The sequence below is a fragment of the Rhodamnia argentea genome, chromosome 7, assembly GCF_020921035.1.
Source record: "Rhodamnia argentea isolate NSW1041297 chromosome 7, ASM2092103v1, whole genome shotgun sequence".
In the NCBI taxonomy this organism is placed as follows: Eukaryota; Viridiplantae; Streptophyta; class Magnoliopsida; order Myrtales; family Myrtaceae; genus Rhodamnia; species Rhodamnia argentea.
In genome coordinates, this window is record NC_063156.1 from 2024224 (window position 1) to 2046996 (window position 22773).

Genomic DNA, 22773 nt, shown 5'->3' on the forward strand with positions numbered 1-22773 from the left:
TTGGGATTTCTCGTGGATCGACTGCTTGAAAATCTAAGCACAGCGTCTTGCCGTGGGAAGTGAGAACGAACACCATTTTTGGAGCTCGTTCAAGCTAACAGACAAACGAGAAAGACAGAGAGAGAGAGAGAAGTCGCAGTTTCATTGGTAGGACTTCCGATGCATCTTCAGCAATCCCATTGGTGGGACCTCCGATGTCAAGGCGGTGAGTTTTAATGGGCTTGGTCCCACTAGGCCCATACTATCATTTGGGCCGGTTTTAGTGGGCCTGTAAAGACACTCTCCACAAATTTGCCCTACCACTAAAGTGATTAGTCAAAATCCTAACTCTACGACCACACCTCCATCCCTCTAAAGACATGGACCAAATTTGAAGGGCTTTGCTGAAACGCCATGAATTCGTATTTCCAAAGTTTATTTAGCAGGACTTCAAGGTAGAGGTGTGCATGCCCCGGGCGGACCAGTTGGGCAAGTTGGGAGCAGCGCAGGAAGGCCCAATATACGACCGGGTGGTGAATCTGGCGGCGCAACGGCCGAGACCGGCCACGTAATTCGGAGGCCGCTTTGAGTTGAGGAAGTCGAGCCCAATCTGGAATGATTCCTCCTTTTCTAGCCTTCGAGTTCATCAACGTCGCCCGAAAGTCTGATTTTAATGGCAGACTTTTCTCTTTGCCGTCAAAGCAGAGACTTTTCTGTGTATTTTAATCTTCCACAGCTGTGCTGCTGTTACATGGAAAGCTCCATCTCAGCCTTTTTTCTTGAATGTTAACACGTTAAGTTTAGAGGATTATTCTTTGAATATAAAAAAGAGACTTTTGATTCTGGGTTGCTTCTCATGACAAAAGGGTGAGAGACCCACTGGCCAAGCCTTGTTCTCTTCTCCTCTTTACAGATCTGAAATCCAAATTCTTTGTGAAATCTTTAAACGACCGCTTCTGGGAATGTTTCGAAAAGGCTTGCTCTAACTACCGATTGAAGAGCAGGAACTGAGACGGAAGAAGAAGAAGAAGCAGAAGCAGATGGAATTGGTGGGAGAAGAAAATGGGAGTGCAGATTCCCTGGGAATTGGCAAGAAGAACAAGTACACAAGGATGGGTTCGGAGGTCGTGGTCGACGACGACTTGATTCATTACCAGCGTCAGCTGGAGAACAAGAACCTACCACAACGAACAAGCTTCATGGACTTATGTTGTCAAGCATTACACAGCATCAATCAAAGACTATTTATCTGTGGTTGAGAACAAGAATCTACCTCAACGAACAAGCTTCATACACGACGAAAGCTTCCTTTTGGTTGCTACAGACTTGGCAGATTTGACCAGCCGCGATATCAGCACAATATATGCACTGGTTCATATAAGCTCTACAATCTATCAGGCCACGTACCACATTAGGGTCTTTGCCAATAGTAGTAGTAAAGAAGCCACTTTCAGAAGCATTTGCCGTAAGTGAGGACAGTACATAATCAAATTGAGCTCAAAAGCACAAACCAGATATGCGGTATTGCAAGAGCTGATGGGTTCAACCTGAGCTTTGCTAGAACCGAAAAATTCAACCAGGGACAAAACGAAGAGAAAGCAAAGAGCACATACTGCACTTTTCTGTTAGAAGACTGGAAGGGGGTATGAACTTGGTTAAGGGACAAAAGCATAGCAGCAAATCCAGTAGGCACGACCATCTTAATCTTAAATATGCAGTACATTCCACATCTTCACTCCAATCCAGGCAAAAGCTCATGATAGCATTCTTTGGTCGTCTTTTTGTACATTTAATAGAGAATTTGTGTTCTCATCAGACAATTTTGAACAAGCTGAGCTGTTCAACAGTACTTCATCTACTACAAATACATTACAGTTACCTAAGGATCCCTTTGTGATCTATCTTTATGCCTACCTTGACTACCTTGACCGTCCCCAAAGGTTATCCGACAAAATTGTCTCATTTCATTTCTTTTCTTCCGTCCAAAGCGGATACCAGATTGGATCCACTCCAGCAACTGCAACAGGCAAAGACGCCACAGACGAGAGAATCTTGATGGATTGGCCTGTCGTTTCCAAGGACCCTCCATAATAATATCATACTGACAAAAGCAACGAAAAAAGCTAAACATAAACATCAGATGCGAAAAAAGAATAGTCAAGACACAACTTAGCATGTACAAACCATCAAATATTAAAACTAACAGAACGACTTCTCTCTGATGGTCCATTATACCACATGCAAGAAGCACTTGCCACATAATGAGATCTAACGCAATATTACTTACCGCTTCAAACATAAGTGATGCTCTAATTAAACCTATCTTTGCGGATAACGACATTTTACCACATAGGGCAACCTGTGGCAGCCATAGAGCAAAGTCATGCTAGAGAAGAGATAAGCAATGGAATTTAAAGAGCACGAACTAAAGTAAACCCACAAATAATGGTTTGCAAATCCGAAGCATCTAAAAACTGCAATTCAAGATTGCAACTAAGGGTAATCCAGATAGAAGTCAAATATGGTGATCATCTATGAAGATTCACAATGTCCACAAAAATGCAACAACAAAAGTGAGTTTAATTGACTTTTGGATTCTTAGCCATCCTCTATCATAGAAAATCGACATGATTGGCCTTTTGAATGTAGTGGTTTCTGCTGCTCAAAGGAAATTGTGCTGCATTTCCTTGGAAATAAATAAATGGAGAATGAATTACACCCCTAACTATTACATAATAAGCAACTCTCACATTGATTTCTGAATATCAATCGTTGAAGCTGATAATCTAGAAAGAGTCGTAGAGTCTCCACGGCCATCCTCAGAACAGCAACAGAACACCTTAAAAAAGGAAAGGAAAAGGGAAAAGAGGCAATACTTGTAGTGGGAAATGAGACATCATAACCTTGATGCCATTATCCATTGCTTTCTCATATGCTACCCGAAACCCACGTCCGAGATAGACCTCAAGTATATTAGCAACCTAATCAATAACAGAAGTGAGATCCAGAAGGATATATGCAAGTTAAATTGATTCTCAGCCCTCCTCCAGTGTAGGAAATCGACGTGGTTGGACTTCAGAATGAAGTGGTTATGCTCCGCTACTCAAAAGCATATTTTTTGCGTTTCCTTGGAAGTAAATGCGTAGAGAATGAATTACATCCTAACTATTACATATAAGCATCTCTCACATTAGCCGATAAACTAGAAAGTATGGTAGATGCTCTACGCTTTGTTTAGCCACCGCTTAGAACAACACCTTAGAGAAGGGAAAAGAAGGCAATACTTGTTCTGAGAGACCACCCTTGCCACCATACTTCTTTAATTCTTCAGATGCTACATGAAAATCATCTCTGGGATGGACCTCAAGCATATTAACAACCTAATAAATAACATAAGTGAGATCCAAGAGGATATATGTTGAGTCCAGTTAAAAGAGATGCAAAAGGATATAGTAAAGAGACTAATGCCGACATAAAGTTGGTCTAAACCAGACACTGCAGAAGTTATAGAGATCAAAACCGGAAACAGATTGCAGAAAAACATGCCCTGCCCGGTCCTAAAGGATACGGGATGGATGGACCACTAGAAACCACCCGCAGATGGAGATAAAATCAAATTGAACCTTTACATTTGTATCAAATGATACCGATCAAAAGAGAATTTAATGTTCACAGAAGACATTCACTTTCCAAGACAAAAATTTTGCCAAAAAATATATGACAAAATACTCTTTCTCTTCGAGTATAATGATCGATATTCTCAGCTGAAGCCACGGACAAACCTTTGGATTCCGCTTCAGCCATTCAAGCATACTCGCGTAAGCCGGGTATAACCGCGTAGCTACCACCTGCAGTCAAACAGAATCCCAAAGTTTCACGAATTCGTTAAGAAACAAAAAACAGGATGCGCAAACCAAGCACAACCCTCATCCATCAACCTCAAGTAGCATGAATAGAAAAACAACACCTGTGGTCGCACGTAAGTGATCACCTCTACTACTTCTCCACATAACTCCTGCAACAAAGCCGTATCAGTATTCTCTTTCACCGACACATTTTGTGGGCTACTAAACAGATAAACGGAAGGACTCGATTTTCATTCCAAAATCCAAACTTTAGATCTCCGATCTTGACAATACTAACCTGAGAGCTATGTTTCGTCGGAAACACGTACACTTTGCACGTGCCGTCTTCGGACACGCACGTGAAGAGCAAGGAGCGTTTATCGGGTAGCGTCCCGAATCCCTCGCCGTCACCCTCCCCGCCGTCATCGTGGCTCTCTCTCAGACTCTCCACATTGGGCTCCGGCGCAGGAGAGTAGCACGCGGCAGCAGCAGCAGCAGCAGCAGCGACGGCGGCAGCGGAGGGCCCGGTCGCGAGGGAGCTGGTAGAGAGAGGAGATGTGGTGGTTTGGCTGGTAAAACGAAAGTGAGACGTGGGTGGGGGGAGGTTGTGAGTGTGACGGTGGCAGTAGAAGAAGAGGGGCGGGAGAGGAAGGGGAGGTGAAAGCCTCCGAATGGCTGTAATTTCTGGCTTGATCCTCCATCCGTGGTAAGGTTTTCCAAACATTGCGCGTCTGTGATAAAGAGTCTGATTATGATGAACCAGCAAAAATAGAAGAAGAAGAAGGAGAAGAAGATAAAGAGCAGATTCTTAGAGAGAGAGAATCGCGCAAGTTAAGGAGGACTGATCTCGTGACTAGGTGATTTTCGATTGCGTCACCGAAAAGCAATCGGTCCGATAACTCCGAAGATACTCGGGGGGAAAGATGGGATTGTTTTTGTGCTTTTGTATCTAGAAGCATACTCTGAATACTACAGAGAAAAAAAAAAGAGATAAATAGATTTTCGATTGTAATCTTCCTTAAAAATCTACGCCAGATTTTATATGATTTGTCGTGGAGCGCAAGCGTTTGTTTTTTTCTTCTTCTGTTTTTTTTGGGTCAAATCGTGGAGCGCAAGTTCAGGAGGACTGATCTCGTGACTAGGTGATTTTCGATTGCGTCACCAATACGGCAAAATCTTTTTGGTCAGGGTCGAATTTTGTCCAATTGACCCCTTTTATTTTTATTCGAACACGTTGACCCATTTAACTTTAGAAAAAAATCATCAAAAATTTCAAATTATGCTCACATTAATAAATTTGTCCCGAAAACTTATATCCCGTGACACATCTATTTTCTATTACTTTTTCGTCAACAAATACCATTAGAAATCTTACGTGGGCTGCTAACATGGCTAACAGAACGTGAACGATATTGACCTGGCATCCACGTAGGTTAGTAAAAAAGGAACGGCGTGGTTTTTTTTTTTTGGGCATTAACAAAACCGCTTTACTCTTTTGTCTTCTTTGCTCTTCGTCTCTCTGTTTTTGAGGATTAGGGTTCATCGTTGGCTGGGTTGCTCTCTATCTCTCACGATTGCTCCATTGAAACGATGAAGTATTCTCGATTGCTTCAGAAGAAAGGAGTTTGATTTTCGTGACTGATCTCGCTTCGTGGCTAATCTCTTGAGTACCCACTGCCTCTCACTTCTCGCTCGATTTGTGGCTGAAATCACTCTGCCACGATCCTGCCACGATCTGGGGTCTAGTTCTTCCTTGATTTTTTTGAAAACGACATTGCTCGACGTGAAGTGGCTGGATTCGGTTGTTCACAGTCATCATATTATTGGCACTCTTTATTCATCGACAGCCTGTGCATTCTTCATTGACGTGGGTGTTCTTTGATTTTCTTATTGGGCTACTATAATAGTTCTAAAGCTCCAGGCTATATTATTTGCATCCAATAATCTTCTCATTTCCTTCACGCCTGTCGTGTTTGGACATGATATACTATTAGAGCATGTTGTGTTATCTTTGCAGGGAAAATTGAAGACTCTTTTGGCTTTAGTCTTCAGCATACAAAATGATAATAATGCTAAAGTAGGTCTTTCGCTCTGCAGCTTCTCATTTCCTTCACGCCTTATTGCCAGTATTGAAGAGAAGTGGAAGCAACAGAATAAGATACAAGTGAATGTGGAAGTGTCTCTACTGGAGCAAAGTAAAAGCATCTATTTGAGATGCATAGTTATATTGTTAGGATTGATGTGTGCAATGCTGCTATTGAAGTTGTATTGTATTACCAACTGTCTGCAATTTTATTAGCAAGTATAACTCGAATTGTATTCCACTGTAGTAGCAAATCCAAATTTATCAATTTTATGCTCCATTAAATGCCTATCTGGGTGGATGTCATTGATTTACTTGACAATTTCTGTACATATTACAGTGATATAAGTAAAATTGTAGGTTTTGCAATATTTGCAACAAGAAATTAAACTGGACTAGTACCCAAGACCAAAAATCTGCAGCCAACATCAAAACCTTGACTTCATTAATGTAAAGAGGCGCAAGAAAAATAATTTAATCACATCAGCATACCCAAATTTTAATAATGATTCATAATTGAACCAAAAGGCATCGATATTGCCAAAAAGTGTTAAATCAGTGGTGAACTTGGATTACGACAAAAAATGAACTCTTGTAGTTCAACCAAAAAGGAACTTGGATTATAACAAAAAAATGCTTGTACTCTGTTTTCAATTACAACCCAAAAAGTACAAGTGACTGAGATTTTACATTAGTGTTGAACTTGGATTATAGCCACAAAGGAACAAGTGACTACTTCTTAGCTATGAACAATATGATGGAATTCACATCTACTTCATTGTGGAGCATGACTCATTGATTCTTGAGTTCCACATGGTCCAAAAGCTCGAGTTGAGACATTGTGTCTGACTTGTAGATTCTTGTCTTGTATCCGCTTGTCTGATAGATGTCCCTACAACCGTGGTTGGTTTTGGATGCTTTCTTGGTCTCCCTTTTTGACCCTGCATAGAAAAGCGTATATAAGTTACAGAAAATATTGTCACGAGGCCATGTTAATACCGAATGCTTGGGCCATATATAAGTTTTCGTGGTCTCCCCTTTTCTTACCAAAGGTTTGATTTGTGTTGGTGCTAGAGGCTTGGGGTTTGTTCTCTTGTTGTGTCCCGAGTCATGACAGTTTGAGTATGAGATGATTACCCAACTTTTGTCAATTTATTTGGATCAGTATTTGGACTAATTTTGGCACTTCTCTTTCTTGTCCTTTTCTCAATATTCTCACCTTGCCTATTACGTTGTTTCTTGGGTCTTCCTGGAAGCTTTCTAAATGGAGGAGGCAATATTGGCTCTTCATTAGACAGTGGCCACTTTTTCTTCCCACTCAACGTCGTCAATGTAAATTGATAGCATCTTTCATAGGCATCATTCTTAAAACAATCATCGACATACTGATTAACCTCATATTTCATATAATTGATGCACGAGATAGCACGGCTACACGATATTCTCGAAATATCCCATTGCTTACAAGCACATGTCCTCTCTATCAAATCCACCTCAAACCGATCATCATCAACTTTAACTTCAAACTTTCCCCCAATACATGGTTTCGTAACACAAAGCCTAGACTTCATATTTGCTTCCTCTACCTTTGCCCTAATACGTGGACATAATTCATCTCCGGAACCCACTATTAACTAGCTTTTCTCATACATTCTCACCATCAAAGCCGTTCTTATCGCCTCTAACATATCAACAATTGGCATCTCTCTTTGCTTGCAGATATAACCTTTAAAAGTCTCACTCAAATTATTCTCGACAGCATCCCATTTTTGCCCAGCCTTTATGGATGCCCTACAAAAGTGCTCTAGCCCTTGCCTCATGAAATCTTCATAGGCATCAATAGACTCCTCCTTCATTCCTTTAATTGCTATGTTGAATTCAGTCTCGTATGTGGCATACGCAGCTCTCCGTAAGTAATTTTGAAATGTTTCTCCCTTGTATACATTTTTTCAATTTGCGCAAATGTGCCTTGAACAATTCCTATGTTCTGCACTAACGAAGAAACCGCATTGATAAGCCCTTGTAAGACGTAATTGAAATGAATTAATAAAACCCCGCAAGACATAATTCAAAACACTATTATGAAGGAGTTGATGAAATTGGAACTCATTCTACCTTTTGTTGATCACTTATGAAGGTCCAACCATCACCACTGCCTATTTGAAGGTCTATAAATAGAAACCCGAGGAACCAAGTCCAACTATCTTGCGTCTCTGCTTCAACAACAACCCATGCAACTGGAAACATCTGATTATTTCCATCTCTTCCAACGACACAAAGCAACATTTGCTTTATTACGGTCTCAATAAAACACCCATCTAGTCCAATGACTTTCTTACAACCTTCTAGGCAACCATTTTTCTGCCCTTCGAAGCCCACATAAAATCTCTTGAACATGTTTTGTGGGTGTCTACGTAAAAGATGAAATGTGATGTTCTTACTAGATTGCTTTAATTGAGCTTTGTAAGATGTCAATAACTTATATTACTCGTCAAATGAACCCCTAATAGTCCAAAGAGCTATAGCAATTGCTCTATAATAGGTTCTTTTGTTGAGCACGAGTCCCCACGTCGCCATTGTATCCGCTTGCAATTGTGTTGTAGTATATTTCAAATTAGCTCTGATCTTCGGCAAGAACTCTTTTGCAAGCCATACATATGATGCGCTTTTATTTCTCATGCTTCGAGGGCAAGTATGTTCTTCTCCAACCGTCTTGATGATAAACATTTTCTCTTTGTTCAGTCAACTACCATAAAGGGACCATTCACATCCGATCACACACTTCGCATACATCTTTTTAAATTCACTTTTCTTCTAACCAATGTTGTATCCATTTGTGATTGCATATTTCCATACTACCCTTTTAAACTGAATATGAGACTCAAATCTCATGCCTAACTAAAACTACAATTCTTTGTGATCACAGTTAGGGTCATATCTAATAGTCAAAGCTCTTGTTTGGTCACATACTTCCTCATCTCTAGAGTTAGGAGGACTAAAATCTTCATTTGCTTCGATATCCTCATCATTTTCATCCTCATTCGTATCTTCTTGCCCGGCATCAATAGCGAATGTCGCCTTCGTCACCATCCCCACCTCATGTATCCCTTCTTCATCCCTAGATAGCATGTGTTCATCGCATGTCGATGCAAATAAATCAATCTCATCATCATCGGTCTCGCTAACATCACTTTCAAAATAAAGGCCATCATCACTCTCACTATCTTCACTCTGGCTAGCACCCACATGTTCAAGCCCCGCCCCAACCCTAGTGCCAACTTCATCGCTTAATTCAACTTCACCTCGGCTAGCACCCACATCTCCACCTCGAATTTCAGCCTCAAAGTCATCTACTATTTCAGTATTGATTGTATTTGACATTCCCCCTATTCTATGTTCCATCTGCAACAAAATAGGAAAAAAAAAACAATATTTAGATGTATGCTACGAGCAAGTTCAAGTGATGTTATTTTCCTTGCTTTTAAATATCAACACGCGATATGCTGCTCTACTAAAAACAAAAAATGACTATTAACTTTCATAATGGGAATCCTTGAGAGGTTCACTCAAATTCAGAGAGTTATCAAGCTACAATCGAGCTTCTTCGAGTGAGGCTCGAATCGAGCGATCTTGCATTGAGCAAATACAATTTTTGCAATGAGCCCACCAACTAAAGGAGCTTTAGATAGACATTAAGGAAACATCGACACTAGAGACCAGATAGAACTCCAACCACTTGAACTCAACGCCAATCATATCTAAAGCTCCGCAATGCAAACAATGAAGTAATAATTTTAACTACCGATTCAAATAACAACTCAAAAAACTAAAACAACAAACAAGCATCGCCAAAATATGAGAACATCGGACAATGCAGAAAGCCGAAACTAAAATGAGAATCCCTATCCTTCTGCTGAAGAAGAGACGGCGCAAGTTAAACCGGATGTGAGAGACGGTTCCGCGAAGCAAGAGCGGAGGGAATAGAGAGAGGCAAAGGGGCATTCATGCCCTCACTCAAGAATGGGTCGAATTTGGTCCATTTAACTTATTTTAACTCATTTTTACATATTACAAATTTAATAACCCATACCCAACCCGACCCATATCCAATTCATATTTCTTAATTATATAAAACTTGTCTGATAATTTGATTGAAAAAAATGACATTGCTAAGCCCATTGTTGGGTTCGCACGAAAGGATAAAAATAGATTACTCACAAGTTCGGGACGTTTTATCTATTGAACAATTTTTTAGCATAATTTCTTATTTTTACCTTAATTCTAGCGATGGGCTATTAGAATTGGGCAGCATGGGAAATACGTGTCTTGGTAAAAGTGTAAATATGCACTTCTTTAATAAAAAGCATGCTCACTTTCCATCGCAAATGAGCATTGTCCCGTAAGATCTACTATGAGTAATCAACACAATCGTATTCTTAGAATATATGTAAGTGCCATTTTCATCTCTAATTCACAATTGGTTTTCTCAAAAAGTTTTTTTTGATAGCTTAATTGCTCGATTCCATCAAATCTTTGAGCGTCATCTACCAAGAAAATTTTGCTAATGAATCAAGCAAAATCTTGGATTTATCAAGTGTAATTGACAATTTATCGAGAAGTAATGATAACTTTTCGAACGGGGTTGTTGATTCATATTGCCAATTCTCATTATTTCATTTGTAAGCTTTATAACATGCTAATAAACCATGGATCCGTAAAAGTTGAAAGGATGACGACGCAACGAGGCTTGGGCTGGAGCGGGGGCTTTCACGTGTGGCCAAACAAGAGCAGGAACGGCATGGCGGAATTTGGACCAGGGGTGGTACGGTGGCACCCGTAACGTCGGGCCGAGGTAGCAACAGCAACTCCGAGGATAGCGGCAGCAGCAGATGAAGCGATAATATTCTCGGGAGTAGAACTAGCGTCGGGTCGGTGACCGGCGAAGGACCAAGCTGGCGCACGGGCGATTGGGGCTGTGACGGCACAAGTGATCATCGGCATCGGGGAGCCGAGCCGGGGGGGAGGGGCTGTGACGGCACAAGTGATCACCGGCGTCAGGGAGCCGAGCCGGGGGGGGGAGAGGGTGCACACCAAAACCACCTTGTACAAGCTTGTGTTCATTACTAAAGTCATCCATTGCGGCTCATAGTCTTCTTAAACCGATGAAAATTGATGTTGTGCTTTCATTGCTATCATCATAGTCATGACCACTATCCGAATCACGACAAGCTAAAGTAATTGGATGAAGTTAGAACTAACTATCGATATCAACTCTTTACAAGAGGCTAGGAATGGACAAAATCCCCGAAAGCTTAAAATTTCTTGTGCCATTTTGAGTGATTTACAGTTTTGAGGACGTAGTGATTATCAAATATCTACTCCAAAGGATTTTGTTTTTGGTTGGGTATGAAGGAAGTAATTGAAGAGTACGAATATGACTGCCACTATAGCAGCACCGGAATGACTACAAGCAACGACGATTGTTTTCTTGTCTTTTCCTACATGATCGAGTATATTATTTTGTAACTGTTTTGATTTCCCAAGCTTGAAGCGGTTGGTCGGGCTTTCACATGTCTTCTATTTGAAAGAAATTTGGTCACGATTAGTCAAAAAATACATTTATTTCTGTAATATACGCACCGGTAGAGATCTCCAAAGAGCAAACTTGTTGCATCAAACGAACACGAAATACATGCGTGAGCCCACCCACGCATGGCGTGGTTGGTTGAGAGTGTGCCCTTCTTCATTCACGTCGAGGGTTTGAAACCGCTGACCGCGTTTTGTGATTTAAGTGGGGGGCCCCGGCGGTGGATTGCTTGGGCTAGTCTCCCCGAGGTATAGTCGCGGCCATAAGCCATGCGGATCCTTGAATACAAAAAGAAAAAAAAAATTACATGCGTGAACTTTTTTGGAAAAATCTTGCTTTCTATCCTAATTTGTTGCACAAACCTATTTTTCCTTGACCACATTCAATAATTATTAACGTGTAATGTTGCGAAGCTTCGTAACTTGACGCAAGTTCCAACCTCCTCATTGGACAAGCACATCGCTTTGCTTACAATTTTTACCGGCAAATTTGATAAGTACTCCATGCCTAAATATGTGAAATGTTGTTCAAGAAATATGATTTCTAATGGTCTCCCCCTTTGCGATCCCATCAAGTGATGGGACTTCTACTGCATGTTTCCAACAAAACTTCTACCACAAAAAAATTTTCCAAAAAAAGTCGTAAACCGTATGTATGACGGCCAATTCAATTTTAAACTTCTCAATTTTGCTAGTTGACTCCTAAATCTTTTAATGATTTGACAGTTTAGTCATATCAATCAATCTTGGTATAAAATTGCCGATGTGAATATCGATTGTTCTACTTAGCACGATCGGACCTTAGGTGGACAAATTTTACAAACGTTAAAAATATTTTCTGAATTTTTTTTATCCCTCCAGTAATCAGCCTTGGCAACCCTGGAAGCCGAAAATTCGAAGGAAATCAATTAAAAAAAAGAAAGAAAAAGGAAAAAGGAAAAAAAAAAATACAAAAATACAAAAATCATCCAAGTTAGTAGCAGCCGATGATATTCGCTTATGCAATATGCCTTAGCGTTTTGATTTTTATCTGATCAGAAAGTTCCACAAAACACTTATTTGAAAATAACTACAAATAATCAAATATGTATTCTTCTGATATTGAATATTAAACAGGTAAATGAATTTGACTTATCGGGAGGGAAATAAATTCGCACAAGTAACGCTCTAAATGTTTCTGATATATTTTTTTGATATAGTTTCTTTAAGGGTTAATATCATGAAAAACCCCAAACTAGTACCCCCGCGACAAATTTACCCAAACTATGTTTTGATCACGAAAAACTTCAAACTAATACACTTGTGACAAATTTATCCCAAAATATTTTTTGACCATAAAAAATCCTAAATTGGTATATACAATGACAAATTTACTCTAAATTAATTTTTTTGACCACGAAAACCTCAAAATGGTACACCTATGACAAATTTACCCTTCATTAAATTGGGTTAATATCACAAAAAATATCAAATTGATATCTTTTTGACAAATGGAGAGTAAAAAACCCTAAACTAGTACATCCATGAACATCCACATGCCATCTAGCTAGCAATTTGACCGTTAAATTTAACGAAAACTAACGGATGGTAAACTTATCAAAAGTGTACCAGTTTGGGGTAAATTTACCACGAGTGTACTAATTTGGGGTTTCTTCTGGTTAAAAGAATAGTTCGGAGTAAATTTATCACAGGTGTATCAATTTAGGATTTTTCATAATATTAACCCTTTCTTGAATTAATTAGCTAGACAGACCTAAAATTTTTATTAGGAAAATTTCAAATAATGGCTTGAAGTGCATTCATTTTCTCAAATAAGAGCTTGAAGTGAACATTGTTTTAAACAAAAGCCTAATGTGGCAATGAAGCCTAAAAAAAGGACCTGATTTTAATGGCATTTTCATCATTTTCACCTTCTTTATTTTTTCTTTTTCTTTTTTCCAAAAATTTAAAAAAATTAAAAGAAAAAAACACACATAGACCAGAAGGCTGCCCCTCCTGCTCGTGGTCACCGCCCCATCAATGGTGGGGCATTGGCGAAGGCTAGTGGGGTCGCTGGCGTCTCAGCAAGGGTCATCGACTCATGCCCAATCGTAAGCAAGGGCGTCAGTCCTCTCCCTATTTTGGCAAGGGATGTTGGTCCTCTCCCTATTACAGCGAGGGCCTGTTGGGCCTTGGCAGTGGCCACATGCCCTCCCGCCTATGTGTTCTTTTTGGATGAACTATTTTGTTATTTAAAAAAAAAAAGAAAAAGGAAAAAACAAAGAATAAAATCAAAAAAAGGAATTGAAGAAAATGCCATTTAGGCCATGCCCCTTTTGTAAGACTATATGGGTATTTCAAGTCCTTATTTAAAATTGTCACACTACTTGTGACCCTCATTTGAAATAACATTCATTTTAGGTCTTTATTTAAAAAAATGAGAATATTTCGGGCCTTTATTTGAAATTTTCCTTTTTTTAATCAGTTAGTTGGTCACGTGTCTACAATGGCCAATGCCATGACCTTAACATTCCATTTCTGATTTTTAATTTTATTTCTGATTGATCAAGAAAAGAAAAATATTATGAAAAAATAGGTATTTTTGCCAACCGTGTGATGCAATTTGCTGAGAGTAGCCCCACCCGGACTTGCAGCTAGCACAACATTGTTCATTCGTGCCCGCGGCGCTTTAAAACGCATCGCGCAAGTTTGTAATTTATCTATAGATGCAGGCAGTCCAAGATCGGAGATAATATTTGACGCCCAGTACCCCCGCCTTAGCTCCGATATCGCAAGATGCAACCTTCTTTGGGCCCACCACTAGCGGCATATCGTCCTCCTTCTCATCCACCGGAATCCTCCATCGCCGGCATATCTCCACGGAAAATTCACCTCACGACTTGCTCCGGTGAGCATATCCAGTTTATTTGCCTAATTTGCCGTTGGTCCTTTTTGCGGGTCGACCCACGCTTTGGCCAATGTCTTCCATAGAATGTCAGCCTGTGTTTTGGGCGTTGTACCTGTCTTAGATTCGTGAAGGAATACTCTCATCTTTTTGTGCCTGAACTGTTGTTTTAGTTGTTTGAATATGAAGATTCTGAATTTTTTAAAGGAAAAATGCGTTCGCTGTTTTCGTGTATCATGTTTTCTTGTGAAATTGGAACTTGATATTACATCGTTGAACCATCAAATTGATGGTGTCTCAGTGTTGGAAAGCACCGGTCAAAAAAGGAAGAAATACTAGAATTGTGTGTTTCCTTGTGGTGAAGTGTCTGGTCATGGTCTCATCGAGAAGGATCAAATCCATTGGAGGCGGACTAAAACTACAATTCTAGATGTTCTAAGTCTCGGAAAAATTGTCTAAAAAGTCCGAAACCTTGTGAACTTCGGCCGCGGGCGAGGGTCTGCTGGCATGGCTCACGACCCTCATCCAGTGGCCGATGGGGGTCGCCGGGCCTCAACCGGCTAGCAACTGCCCCAGCTGGCCCCTAATAGTAAAAAGGAAAAAAGAACAAAAAAGTAATTTAATGCCTTATAAAAAGAAATTTGATTCTTGAATCTCTTTCTTGCTCATGTCACTTTGAGGCGTTGTAGAAAAAAGAACTTCAAAATATGATCCAATTTATCCTAATTAAAAAAAAAATTACATGTCAGTATTGATTGTGCTACGTAGGACGGTTGGCATCTATATCAATAATTTCCAGTTAAAATTGACTAAAAAGATTAAATTGACAATTGGTCAAAATATATGACTGAATTGATCAAAACCCCAAAATGCAATGGATTCAGGATTTTTGTGGCAATTTTCCCTCTATGTCCCACCTCCATTATTTCTTGGGCAAACACCGAGGTGGAGGAAAAGCTAGATTGGACTCGAGAGAGAGAGAGGGGGGGTGAACCCCATTTAAGGTTTAACAAAGACTTTGTTCGGCCACTTTCTATGCTCCCTTTTTCTCAAAATTGAATGCCCAAATGCTCTGAGCGCATCTGAACTGGTCTTTTGGGTTCCAAGAGTCAAGTCTACTTCATCTAGAAATGCTGATTCAAACAAGTGCTTCATGATCCAATGGTTCGTCCTTGTGTGCCATTTAACACGCCCACCCCACATTTGATTCCACTAGAATTACAACAGGCAAATCATCTTTGTAATCTACATTAGTACCGGATAAGCTATATCTTACAGCCGCAAATCCCCTTCGTTTCAAACTTCACCATGTAATATCGTGTTCATGAATCCTTAAATGTGCCACACCTTTTTCTGAGGAAAAATTACCAAAAAAGTCATCAACCTATTGTAATTGTGCCAATTCAGTTTTCAATTTTTTTTTTGGGTCAATTGAGTCGTAAACAATTGGTCTAATGGACTAAATTGGCATAAAAGCAAAAAGTTTAGGACTCAATTGGTAACAAAAAAAGAAAATCTAATTCGCACAATTGAATAGATTTAAGAAATTTTTTTTTATAATTCTCCCCTTCTTCTATAATTGGTCTATATATTTTCGTCATGCATGTTGGTTATAAAGTCATTCACAAAAGGGTTCATAGAACGTAATATGAGGGTGCGTTACTGGGTGACAACAGCTCTATCCAGAGAACAAACTACATGATGCCGCTCATGAATCCTATCAAACTTCAAGCGTGCACAGTTTTCCTAGCTAGTCACCAATCGATATTTTAGATATAAGATACATCTCTTCCATTGACTGAATCCTAGCAAAAGCCAACTAGACCCACCGGACACGGATTTCACAAGTCTCGTGCCGTGGTCGTTGGGGAAAAAAAAAACCTTATGGCTTAAAAAAGTTTACCCAAGAAAGTTCGAGGAGGTTGCGTCTTTCTCACCATCCTCATCCATCCTAGTCATGGTGCTTCGTCTCTCTCTCACGTATTGACCACTAAGTCAGAGCAACAACAATCAGCAATAACTCGTATCTCCCATGTAGCTGTTAGATCCTGATTTGTTAGTAACATCGACTACGATACTTGTGTTAAGTGATTTTGGGCACCTCTCATCACAAAATATTATCAACACTTTCCACAATCGATATCAGATAACCCCAATATTTTTTTTTCCACTCTTTCCCTACATACGAAACAGCAATTTTCACCTGCTCAAGCTCTCGTCTCTGTCACCCGGGCATGACGAGCAGGACTCTTGTCCATATTCTGTACCCATTTTTAAGGTTGGGAACTTCATTACCTCCGCTATGAACCCCACTTAAAAAGTGGACTATATGTGATTCATGATAAAGCGACTTTGAAAAAGCCGGTGTGGAGTCGACCCTGTGAAGGAATATGACCGCGGAAAATGCCAAAGCAGGCGTTTGATTGTTGACCACCTGGTTCAATACTGGTTTCCATGTGAACATGGAACGTGCGTCTTGGTTTCTATACACGAAGTCATGAAAGAAAATCCGAAATAGAAGCTTAATTCTGTCTATAAGTACCATTCAATCAAAACGCATGCAAATTCATCACAACGAGTCTCATATCAAGTACTTCTTAGTTTTCTCTCCAAGCATTGAGCCATGCAAAACACCAACCCTCATGCAGTCCTCCTTGCTAGCCCCGGCATGGGCCACTTCATCCCTGTGGTGGAGCTCGGAAAACGCCTCGCTATCCATCATGGCTTTGACGTGACCATTTTCGTGGTCGCGGCCGATGCCTCCATCACCAAATCTCCACTCTTTAAGCTGCCGCAGACTCCAAATCCTCTGAACCTCATGTTGCTTCCTCCTGTGGACATTTCCGCCCTTGTCGATTTGACCACCTCGGTTGTGACCCAACTCGTGATCATGATGCGTGAGGCTCTGCCTTTGCTTCGGGCTGCCATCTCCGCCATGAAGTCTCAGCCTACTGCTCTCATAGTCGACTTGTTCGGAACTGAAGCTTTAGCAACAGCAGAGGAGTTTGACATGCTAAAGTACGTCTTCATCACATCGACAGCATGGTTTCTTGCGGTCACAGTTCACTTTCCGCATATAGATGAAGAAGCGGAACACAAGCACCGCGTTATGAAAAGGCCGCTCGACATCCCGGGCTGTCGGTCCATCCGATATGAGGATACCTTGGACCGATTCCTTGACCCAACCGATAGGAATCTGAATTCGAGCTTTACTCGCGTTGGGATGGAAATATCGAACGCCGATGGAATCTTAGTGAACACGTGGCAGGATCTCGAGCCGTTGACTTTGCTTGCACTCGAAAATGAGAAGTTCTTGGGTCGGGTCGTCAAGGGGCTTGTTTATCCGGTGGGTCCGCTCGTTAGGCCTGCTGGGCGAAGTTCAAAAAGTGAGGTGATAGATTGGCTAGACATGCAACCGATGGAGTCGGTGATCTACATCTCTTTTGGGAGCGGTGGAACCTTGTCGGTGAAGCAAACGTCCGAGCTCGCCTGGGGTTTGGAGTTGAGCCAACATAGATTCATCTGGGTGGTGCGCCCACCAGTGGACGACGATGTGTCCGCTAACTTCTTCAACGTGACAAACAGCCATGATGGTACCCCAAGCTATCTCCCCGACGGCTTCTACACTAGAATCCAGAACCGGGGCATGGTGGTACCAATGTGGGCTCCACAGACCGAGATCTTGGCGCATCAATCTATCGGCGGGTTCTTCTCGCACTGCGGTTGGAATTCGGCTTTGGAGAGTATGGTCAATGGGGTGCCGATGGTGGCATGGCCACTGTATGCCGAGCAACAGATGAACGCGGCGATGCTGGCAGAAGAGCTCGAGGTGGCGGTCCGGCCAAAGATACGGCCGAACAATGGCGTGATCGGGAGGGAGGAGGTAGCAGAGATGGTGAGAAGGGTCATGGAATTGAAGGGCAATGAGATGAGAGATAAAGCTAAGGAGCTACAAAGAAGTGCCAACCAAGTGCTGATGCAAGGTGGTTCCTCCTACAATTCGTTGTCTCGAGTGTCAAAGGAGTGCGAACTGAAGCTGCATCATCTGAGTGCTAAGGCTCTCGGTGCTTGAGGAAGATGGCTCTCGCATTTTGTGTTCGATTTTTGCGGATGATTCTCGATAGTGTCTTCATTTCGCCATCCGTCCACTTTATTTGTATTTTTCACGTCATAATCTAAAGTCTAATTTTGAAAGATTTAAAGGTAGTAGGCCTACTACCCTAAACTATCTCTAACTTTAGGTTAAGTCACAATTCTATCATAAGCTTTTTTTTTATCCCACAAAGAATGCATAAATTTAGGTCTAGTCTCAATTCTACTCTAATTTATATTGTCTCATATCCAATCCCAAATTTGTCTCCGTCAACCCTCCGTCTAAAATTTCTCTTGACAACCGAAAGACGGAAAACTCCCGAACGCGAGCTGTTCGAGTGTCTCGAACTGAGTTCTCAAGCACGAGCTATCCGGCCGCGAGAGATGAGAGACTCCCAAACTTGAGAGATTGAAGACAAGGCATAAAATTGAAGGTCCTCAAGCGAGATAAAAGGAAGACTCTCTAGAGTAAGAGCAATTGAAGAAAACCAGCCCGAATTGCTCCGGTTTTTACTCGAATTTTAGATCCAATAAGACGTCGTTTATGCTGACATAGAAATTTTTATCCTCGAAAAATATTCCTGAATATGAATTTTGAGAGAAAGCTAGAGCAGTGATGTGAAGATGCTACATCACTAAGAGTAATTTTGGATAGTGACAGATATGGAACTCAAGTAAAAATTTGTGATCTTTTATGAGACTAGAAAAAAAAAGTTAAGTTTGGAATTGAAACTGCACCAAAAGCTGAGAATTTTTTATGATACAAAAAAAGTTTAAGATAGAATTGATACTAGAGCTAAAGTTGAAGTTTTATTAGAGTATTCGGCCAAAGATGATATGCATACGTTGCTATAACAACATGTAAACATTTCAAATGTTTTGAGTCTTTTATTAAGCTCTTAAACAACATTTTCTAAGTGTCACATCACACGGTCAACATGGCAAGATCAGGGTCTACACAGACGTAAGAATATGCAGATCAAAGTTCACCACGAATCTTCAGCACCAGCGGCGGGGTTCTTATATGCTTCGAAGCCCCAAAAGGTTTTCAAAGAGTAGGGTGGAAAGATTGTTGCTCCTCCTTCAGTGATTTTTGAAATGTGCAAGTCAAGTGCACCGTGTCATTTAGATAGTTCGAAATCAAAATACTGTCAGTACTGCAAAAAAAAAAAAAAAAAACATGTGAATGCCCCATAGACAGATGCAACAAGAGTGAGAAAAGAAGTCATGCACCGCAGGAGATCAATTGCTGTCCATAAGGAACATTACCAGTGAGAAGCTTCTCCACCATCTTAATTATAAAAAAAAAAAAAAAATTCTCCAAATTGTTCTAATTACTATTTGTCAAAATTTACCAAGCAACTTGTCTGCCCTAGGCACTATGAAACCGACTTGTCGGCCCACTCCTTCACTCCCTTCATGCTCAGTCCTCAGTACATATTATCAGCTTATAACATGTATTTTGAAGTAGATCAGTAAGTATGAGAAATTGCTCCGAAGCAAGAAAAAGGCAGACCTCAAAAAATCCATTCAAACGCTAACAGTTCTCTTCAGTCAAGATAAAAGACTAAAATTCTTTAAATTATCCAAAGAACAGTATGAAATCTCTTGCTTTCCAATTTTGACTTAGAATCTGGAGTTCTTCAATGAAGTTCAAAAAGCAATATACAGGGAAGAAGATTAGAGGGACAGAGCTCGAAACAACTTGACATTCATCCTCATTAATCTTCATCAAGATGCAGGCTTCAAATCTGTCTGGAAACATCTCAGAACTTTTAAGATACAAACCAATAAAAGTCATCAATGACTAATCATCGTACAACCAGGTCATAATCATGCATCACAGGTGGGTTGGAATGCTTAGGTGAAAAGGTAGAGAGGGCATGGACCAAATTGGCAATGGTGGTCTAAAGACGGGGTCAGAATGCAGGCTTTCTAATGTAGGGGCTGGATGTGTACCACAAAGAAAAAGACTAGAACCTGAAGCTTGTTGACTGCAGATCTGTCACGATACAAAAGCACCCGCATGCACTTCTCCAATAGCTTAACACCATCTTCGAAACTCAAGTTCTCGTTCCACTCGTCGCGAAGGTCTTCAAAATTAACACCAATCATGCTAACCTGGATAAAGTTGCACAACCAGTGAATGAGAATCTGAAAAGACAAAGGATGAAGTTTTCCCTCATACTTATAAACCGACCACCGGTCCTTTTCACAAGAGATGTGGAACAATCCCAACAATCTCCCCCGACACATCGGGAGAGTAACAACCCGTATCTCTCCCCGTGTGACTATTGAGTCCAGATTTGTTAGTAGCCCGAGCTCTAATACCAGTATTGAGTGGTTTTAGGTCTCTCTCATTCCAAAAGTTAGTTCAAAGGATGTTGTTTTCCCTCATACTTATAAACTGACCACCAGTCCCTTCCACAACTGATGTGGGACAACTCCAACACATGCTAAGGTATTTTTGTCCATTCTTAACTCCACCTAGAACTAGTGAGTTCCACAATGGGTTAAACTTGTTCCGCTTGTTGTACATAACCCGAGTCAGATAATTCTGCACCTCTTTTGGCCCCATGAAATTCCCATCATCCCACATATCATCGTAAAGACTGCAGCAATAGACCCCAGAACCGACAATCTTGGTCAGAAGTAGCCTCAAAGTTAGAGAAGCAAGCTAACAAATATTCGGCAATAAGAACGAAACTGCTGCTTCTAACCTTAATGAATTGGTACATACATGAGTTCATCCAGGTAACGCAAAATTTCCTGAAAATCACTTATCTCTCCACTCACATCGAGGGGAGAATGTTTTCCGATAGGCTTTATTCGCTCAACAGTTTTGTATCTCAAGGTGGATCCATAAGAACCTATGAAATATTTGTCACTATCAGAACACCGGCATGAGTAGAACACTAACATAGTAAAAAATTAAGGAGAATGTCGCACTAAATAACAATGTTCCTAGAACATGAAAGCGAACAACAATTGGAAACCAGTTATGGGATCATTGTACCATGTAAAGTTAAAAACTTAGAAAGTCACATATTTACGATGACTTAACTAGGTAGAAATAGTTGGAACAAAAGAAAATACACAAGCGGTAGAATGCTTCCTTCTGGCATGGCTAGTCGAGACTAATGATCATAAAGAGCAGCTATATAGCATGCCAGTAAGAAAAGATCAGCTCTAAAATCTAACAATTCCAATCTTAAAACAATGCCATTGGAGAACTTCAAGTGTTCCTAAATTCTCAGTATGCGTAATAGCCGGTATAAGTGTCACAATGGGTTCCCTTAGAATCTTCTTCCAGTGAAATTCCTGCATATCTTCGAAGCTATTTCGTCAACCAAGAAATTTAACTCAATTCCTCCATCAACTCAGGAAGCAACAAAAACTGAGCATCTTAATCTCATTCAAAATCACCATTTTAGCGGTTCCACAGATATCTAATCCGCTAATACAGACAAAATAACCAAATTTTCCCCCAAGCAAGCGTCCCCAAATTGTTCAAATCAAAGCGCTGCAGTAGCATCAGATAATCGAAAAAAATAAAAATAAATAACACACTACTTATTGCGGCAAATATTTTAGTTGTATGTCAATAAATTTACAATACATTCGCATTTGATAACAGTCTAATTAAGTGTAAGCTACATGTATTTTCTTACAACACGATTAGCGTGAATCCAAATTCATCGCGTCGAAAGCACTAGAATTACCAATTTTATATTGTGTTTTGTCGTTTTGATTATTGCTATGTACAGAAAAAATAAACTTTCCAGACAATTTCATAGATATAAAAGAAAAATGCATAAATATGGTTAAGAAAAAGTTGACAAAGCAAGTTTAATGTACAGGGAATTTTTTAGGGGTCCGCTTCAGACAATTCAAAGTAAAATCAGAAGGGTGGAAAGGGGCAAACATATATAGCAAACTTTCTGGGTAGCCTTCACCAGAAGGATCCCACACCCAACATGAGATGTTTGATTTTTTTGTTTGTCAAATATATGTTCGATTTGAGTCATAATTATTTCACATAAACTTGTGAAAGACATGTGACCTAATTACCACTGTGCCAATCCCTTTGATGGTATACTCATTTCATAATTATTACAAACTCGTTCCCTTTTTAATAAATTCTGGATATGATTCCAAATCATTATAAAGACTGCTGAATATACATATATGTAAGGAATTTAGGCTCTTTACAAAGGAATGCTTGATATGTAAAAAAGAAATGACGAACCAAATTCTTATTACAAATTCAATTTCAGTTGTTTACATCATGTTTTTCAACAGGG

At 40.2% G+C, this 22773-nt stretch overlaps 3 protein-coding genes and 2 long non-coding RNA genes across 5 annotated transcripts in view; 2 read left to right on the forward strand and 3 right to left on the reverse strand.

Annotated features, from left to right (window-relative positions):
* LOC125316033 overlaps positions 1-2880 on the forward strand; it is a 92693-nt gene extending 89813 nt beyond the window's left edge. The window contains exon 3 of the long non-coding RNA XR_007199338.1: positions 2558-2880. This is a non-coding gene — a long non-coding RNA (uncharacterized LOC125316033). The remainder of the gene's footprint in view (positions 1-2557) is intronic.
* The window catches only part of LOC125315838, a 121756-nt gene that overhangs the window by 91059 nt on the left and 7924 nt on the right, over positions 1-22773 (reverse strand). The window contains exons 3-5 of the mRNA XM_048281822.1: positions 3947-3994; positions 3762-3827; positions 3264-3359 (exon numbers count right to left, since the gene is read on the reverse strand). Coding sequence (XP_048137779.1) covers positions 3264-3359; positions 3762-3827; positions 3947-3994 — 210 coding nt within the window. The remainder of the gene's footprint in view (positions 1-3263; positions 3360-3761; positions 3828-3946; positions 3995-22773) is intronic.
* LOC125316031 lies at positions 1520-2305 on the reverse strand. The gene is made up of 2 exons (XR_007199336.1): positions 2267-2305; positions 1520-2080 (listed from the first exon to the last, which is right to left on the reverse strand). It is a non-coding gene; the product is annotated as an uncharacterized LOC125316031 (long non-coding RNA).
* On the reverse strand, positions 8657-9615 carry LOC115754301. The gene is made up of 2 exons (XM_030693279.2): positions 9407-9615; positions 8657-9347 (listed from the first exon to the last, which is right to left on the reverse strand). Exons 1-2 carry the CDS (start codon positions 9447-9449, stop codon positions 8812-8814), a joined length of 579 nt encoding a protein of 192 aa, XP_030549139.2. The 5' UTR covers positions 9450-9615; the 3' UTR covers positions 8657-8811.
* Positions 17001-18449, forward strand: LOC125316027 (anthocyanidin 3-O-glucosyltransferase 5-like). The gene has a single exon (XM_048282802.1). It carries the CDS (start codon positions 17001-17003, stop codon positions 18447-18449), a length of 1449 nt encoding a protein of 482 aa, XP_048138759.1.

Coding starts and splice junctions, on each gene's coding strand:
- LOC115754301 (XM_030693279.2), bottom strand. CDS start 9,449: ATGAAAGTTAATAGTCATTTTTTGTTTTTAGTAGAGCAGCATA. Junction 9,348..9,406: donor GTTTTTAGTAGAGCAGCATA/TCGCGTGTTGAT, acceptor GCTCGTAGCATA/CATCTAAATATTGTTTTTTT.
- LOC125316027 (XM_048282802.1), top strand. CDS start 17,001: ATGCAAAACACCAACCCTCATGCAGTCCTCCTTGCTAGCCCCGGCATG.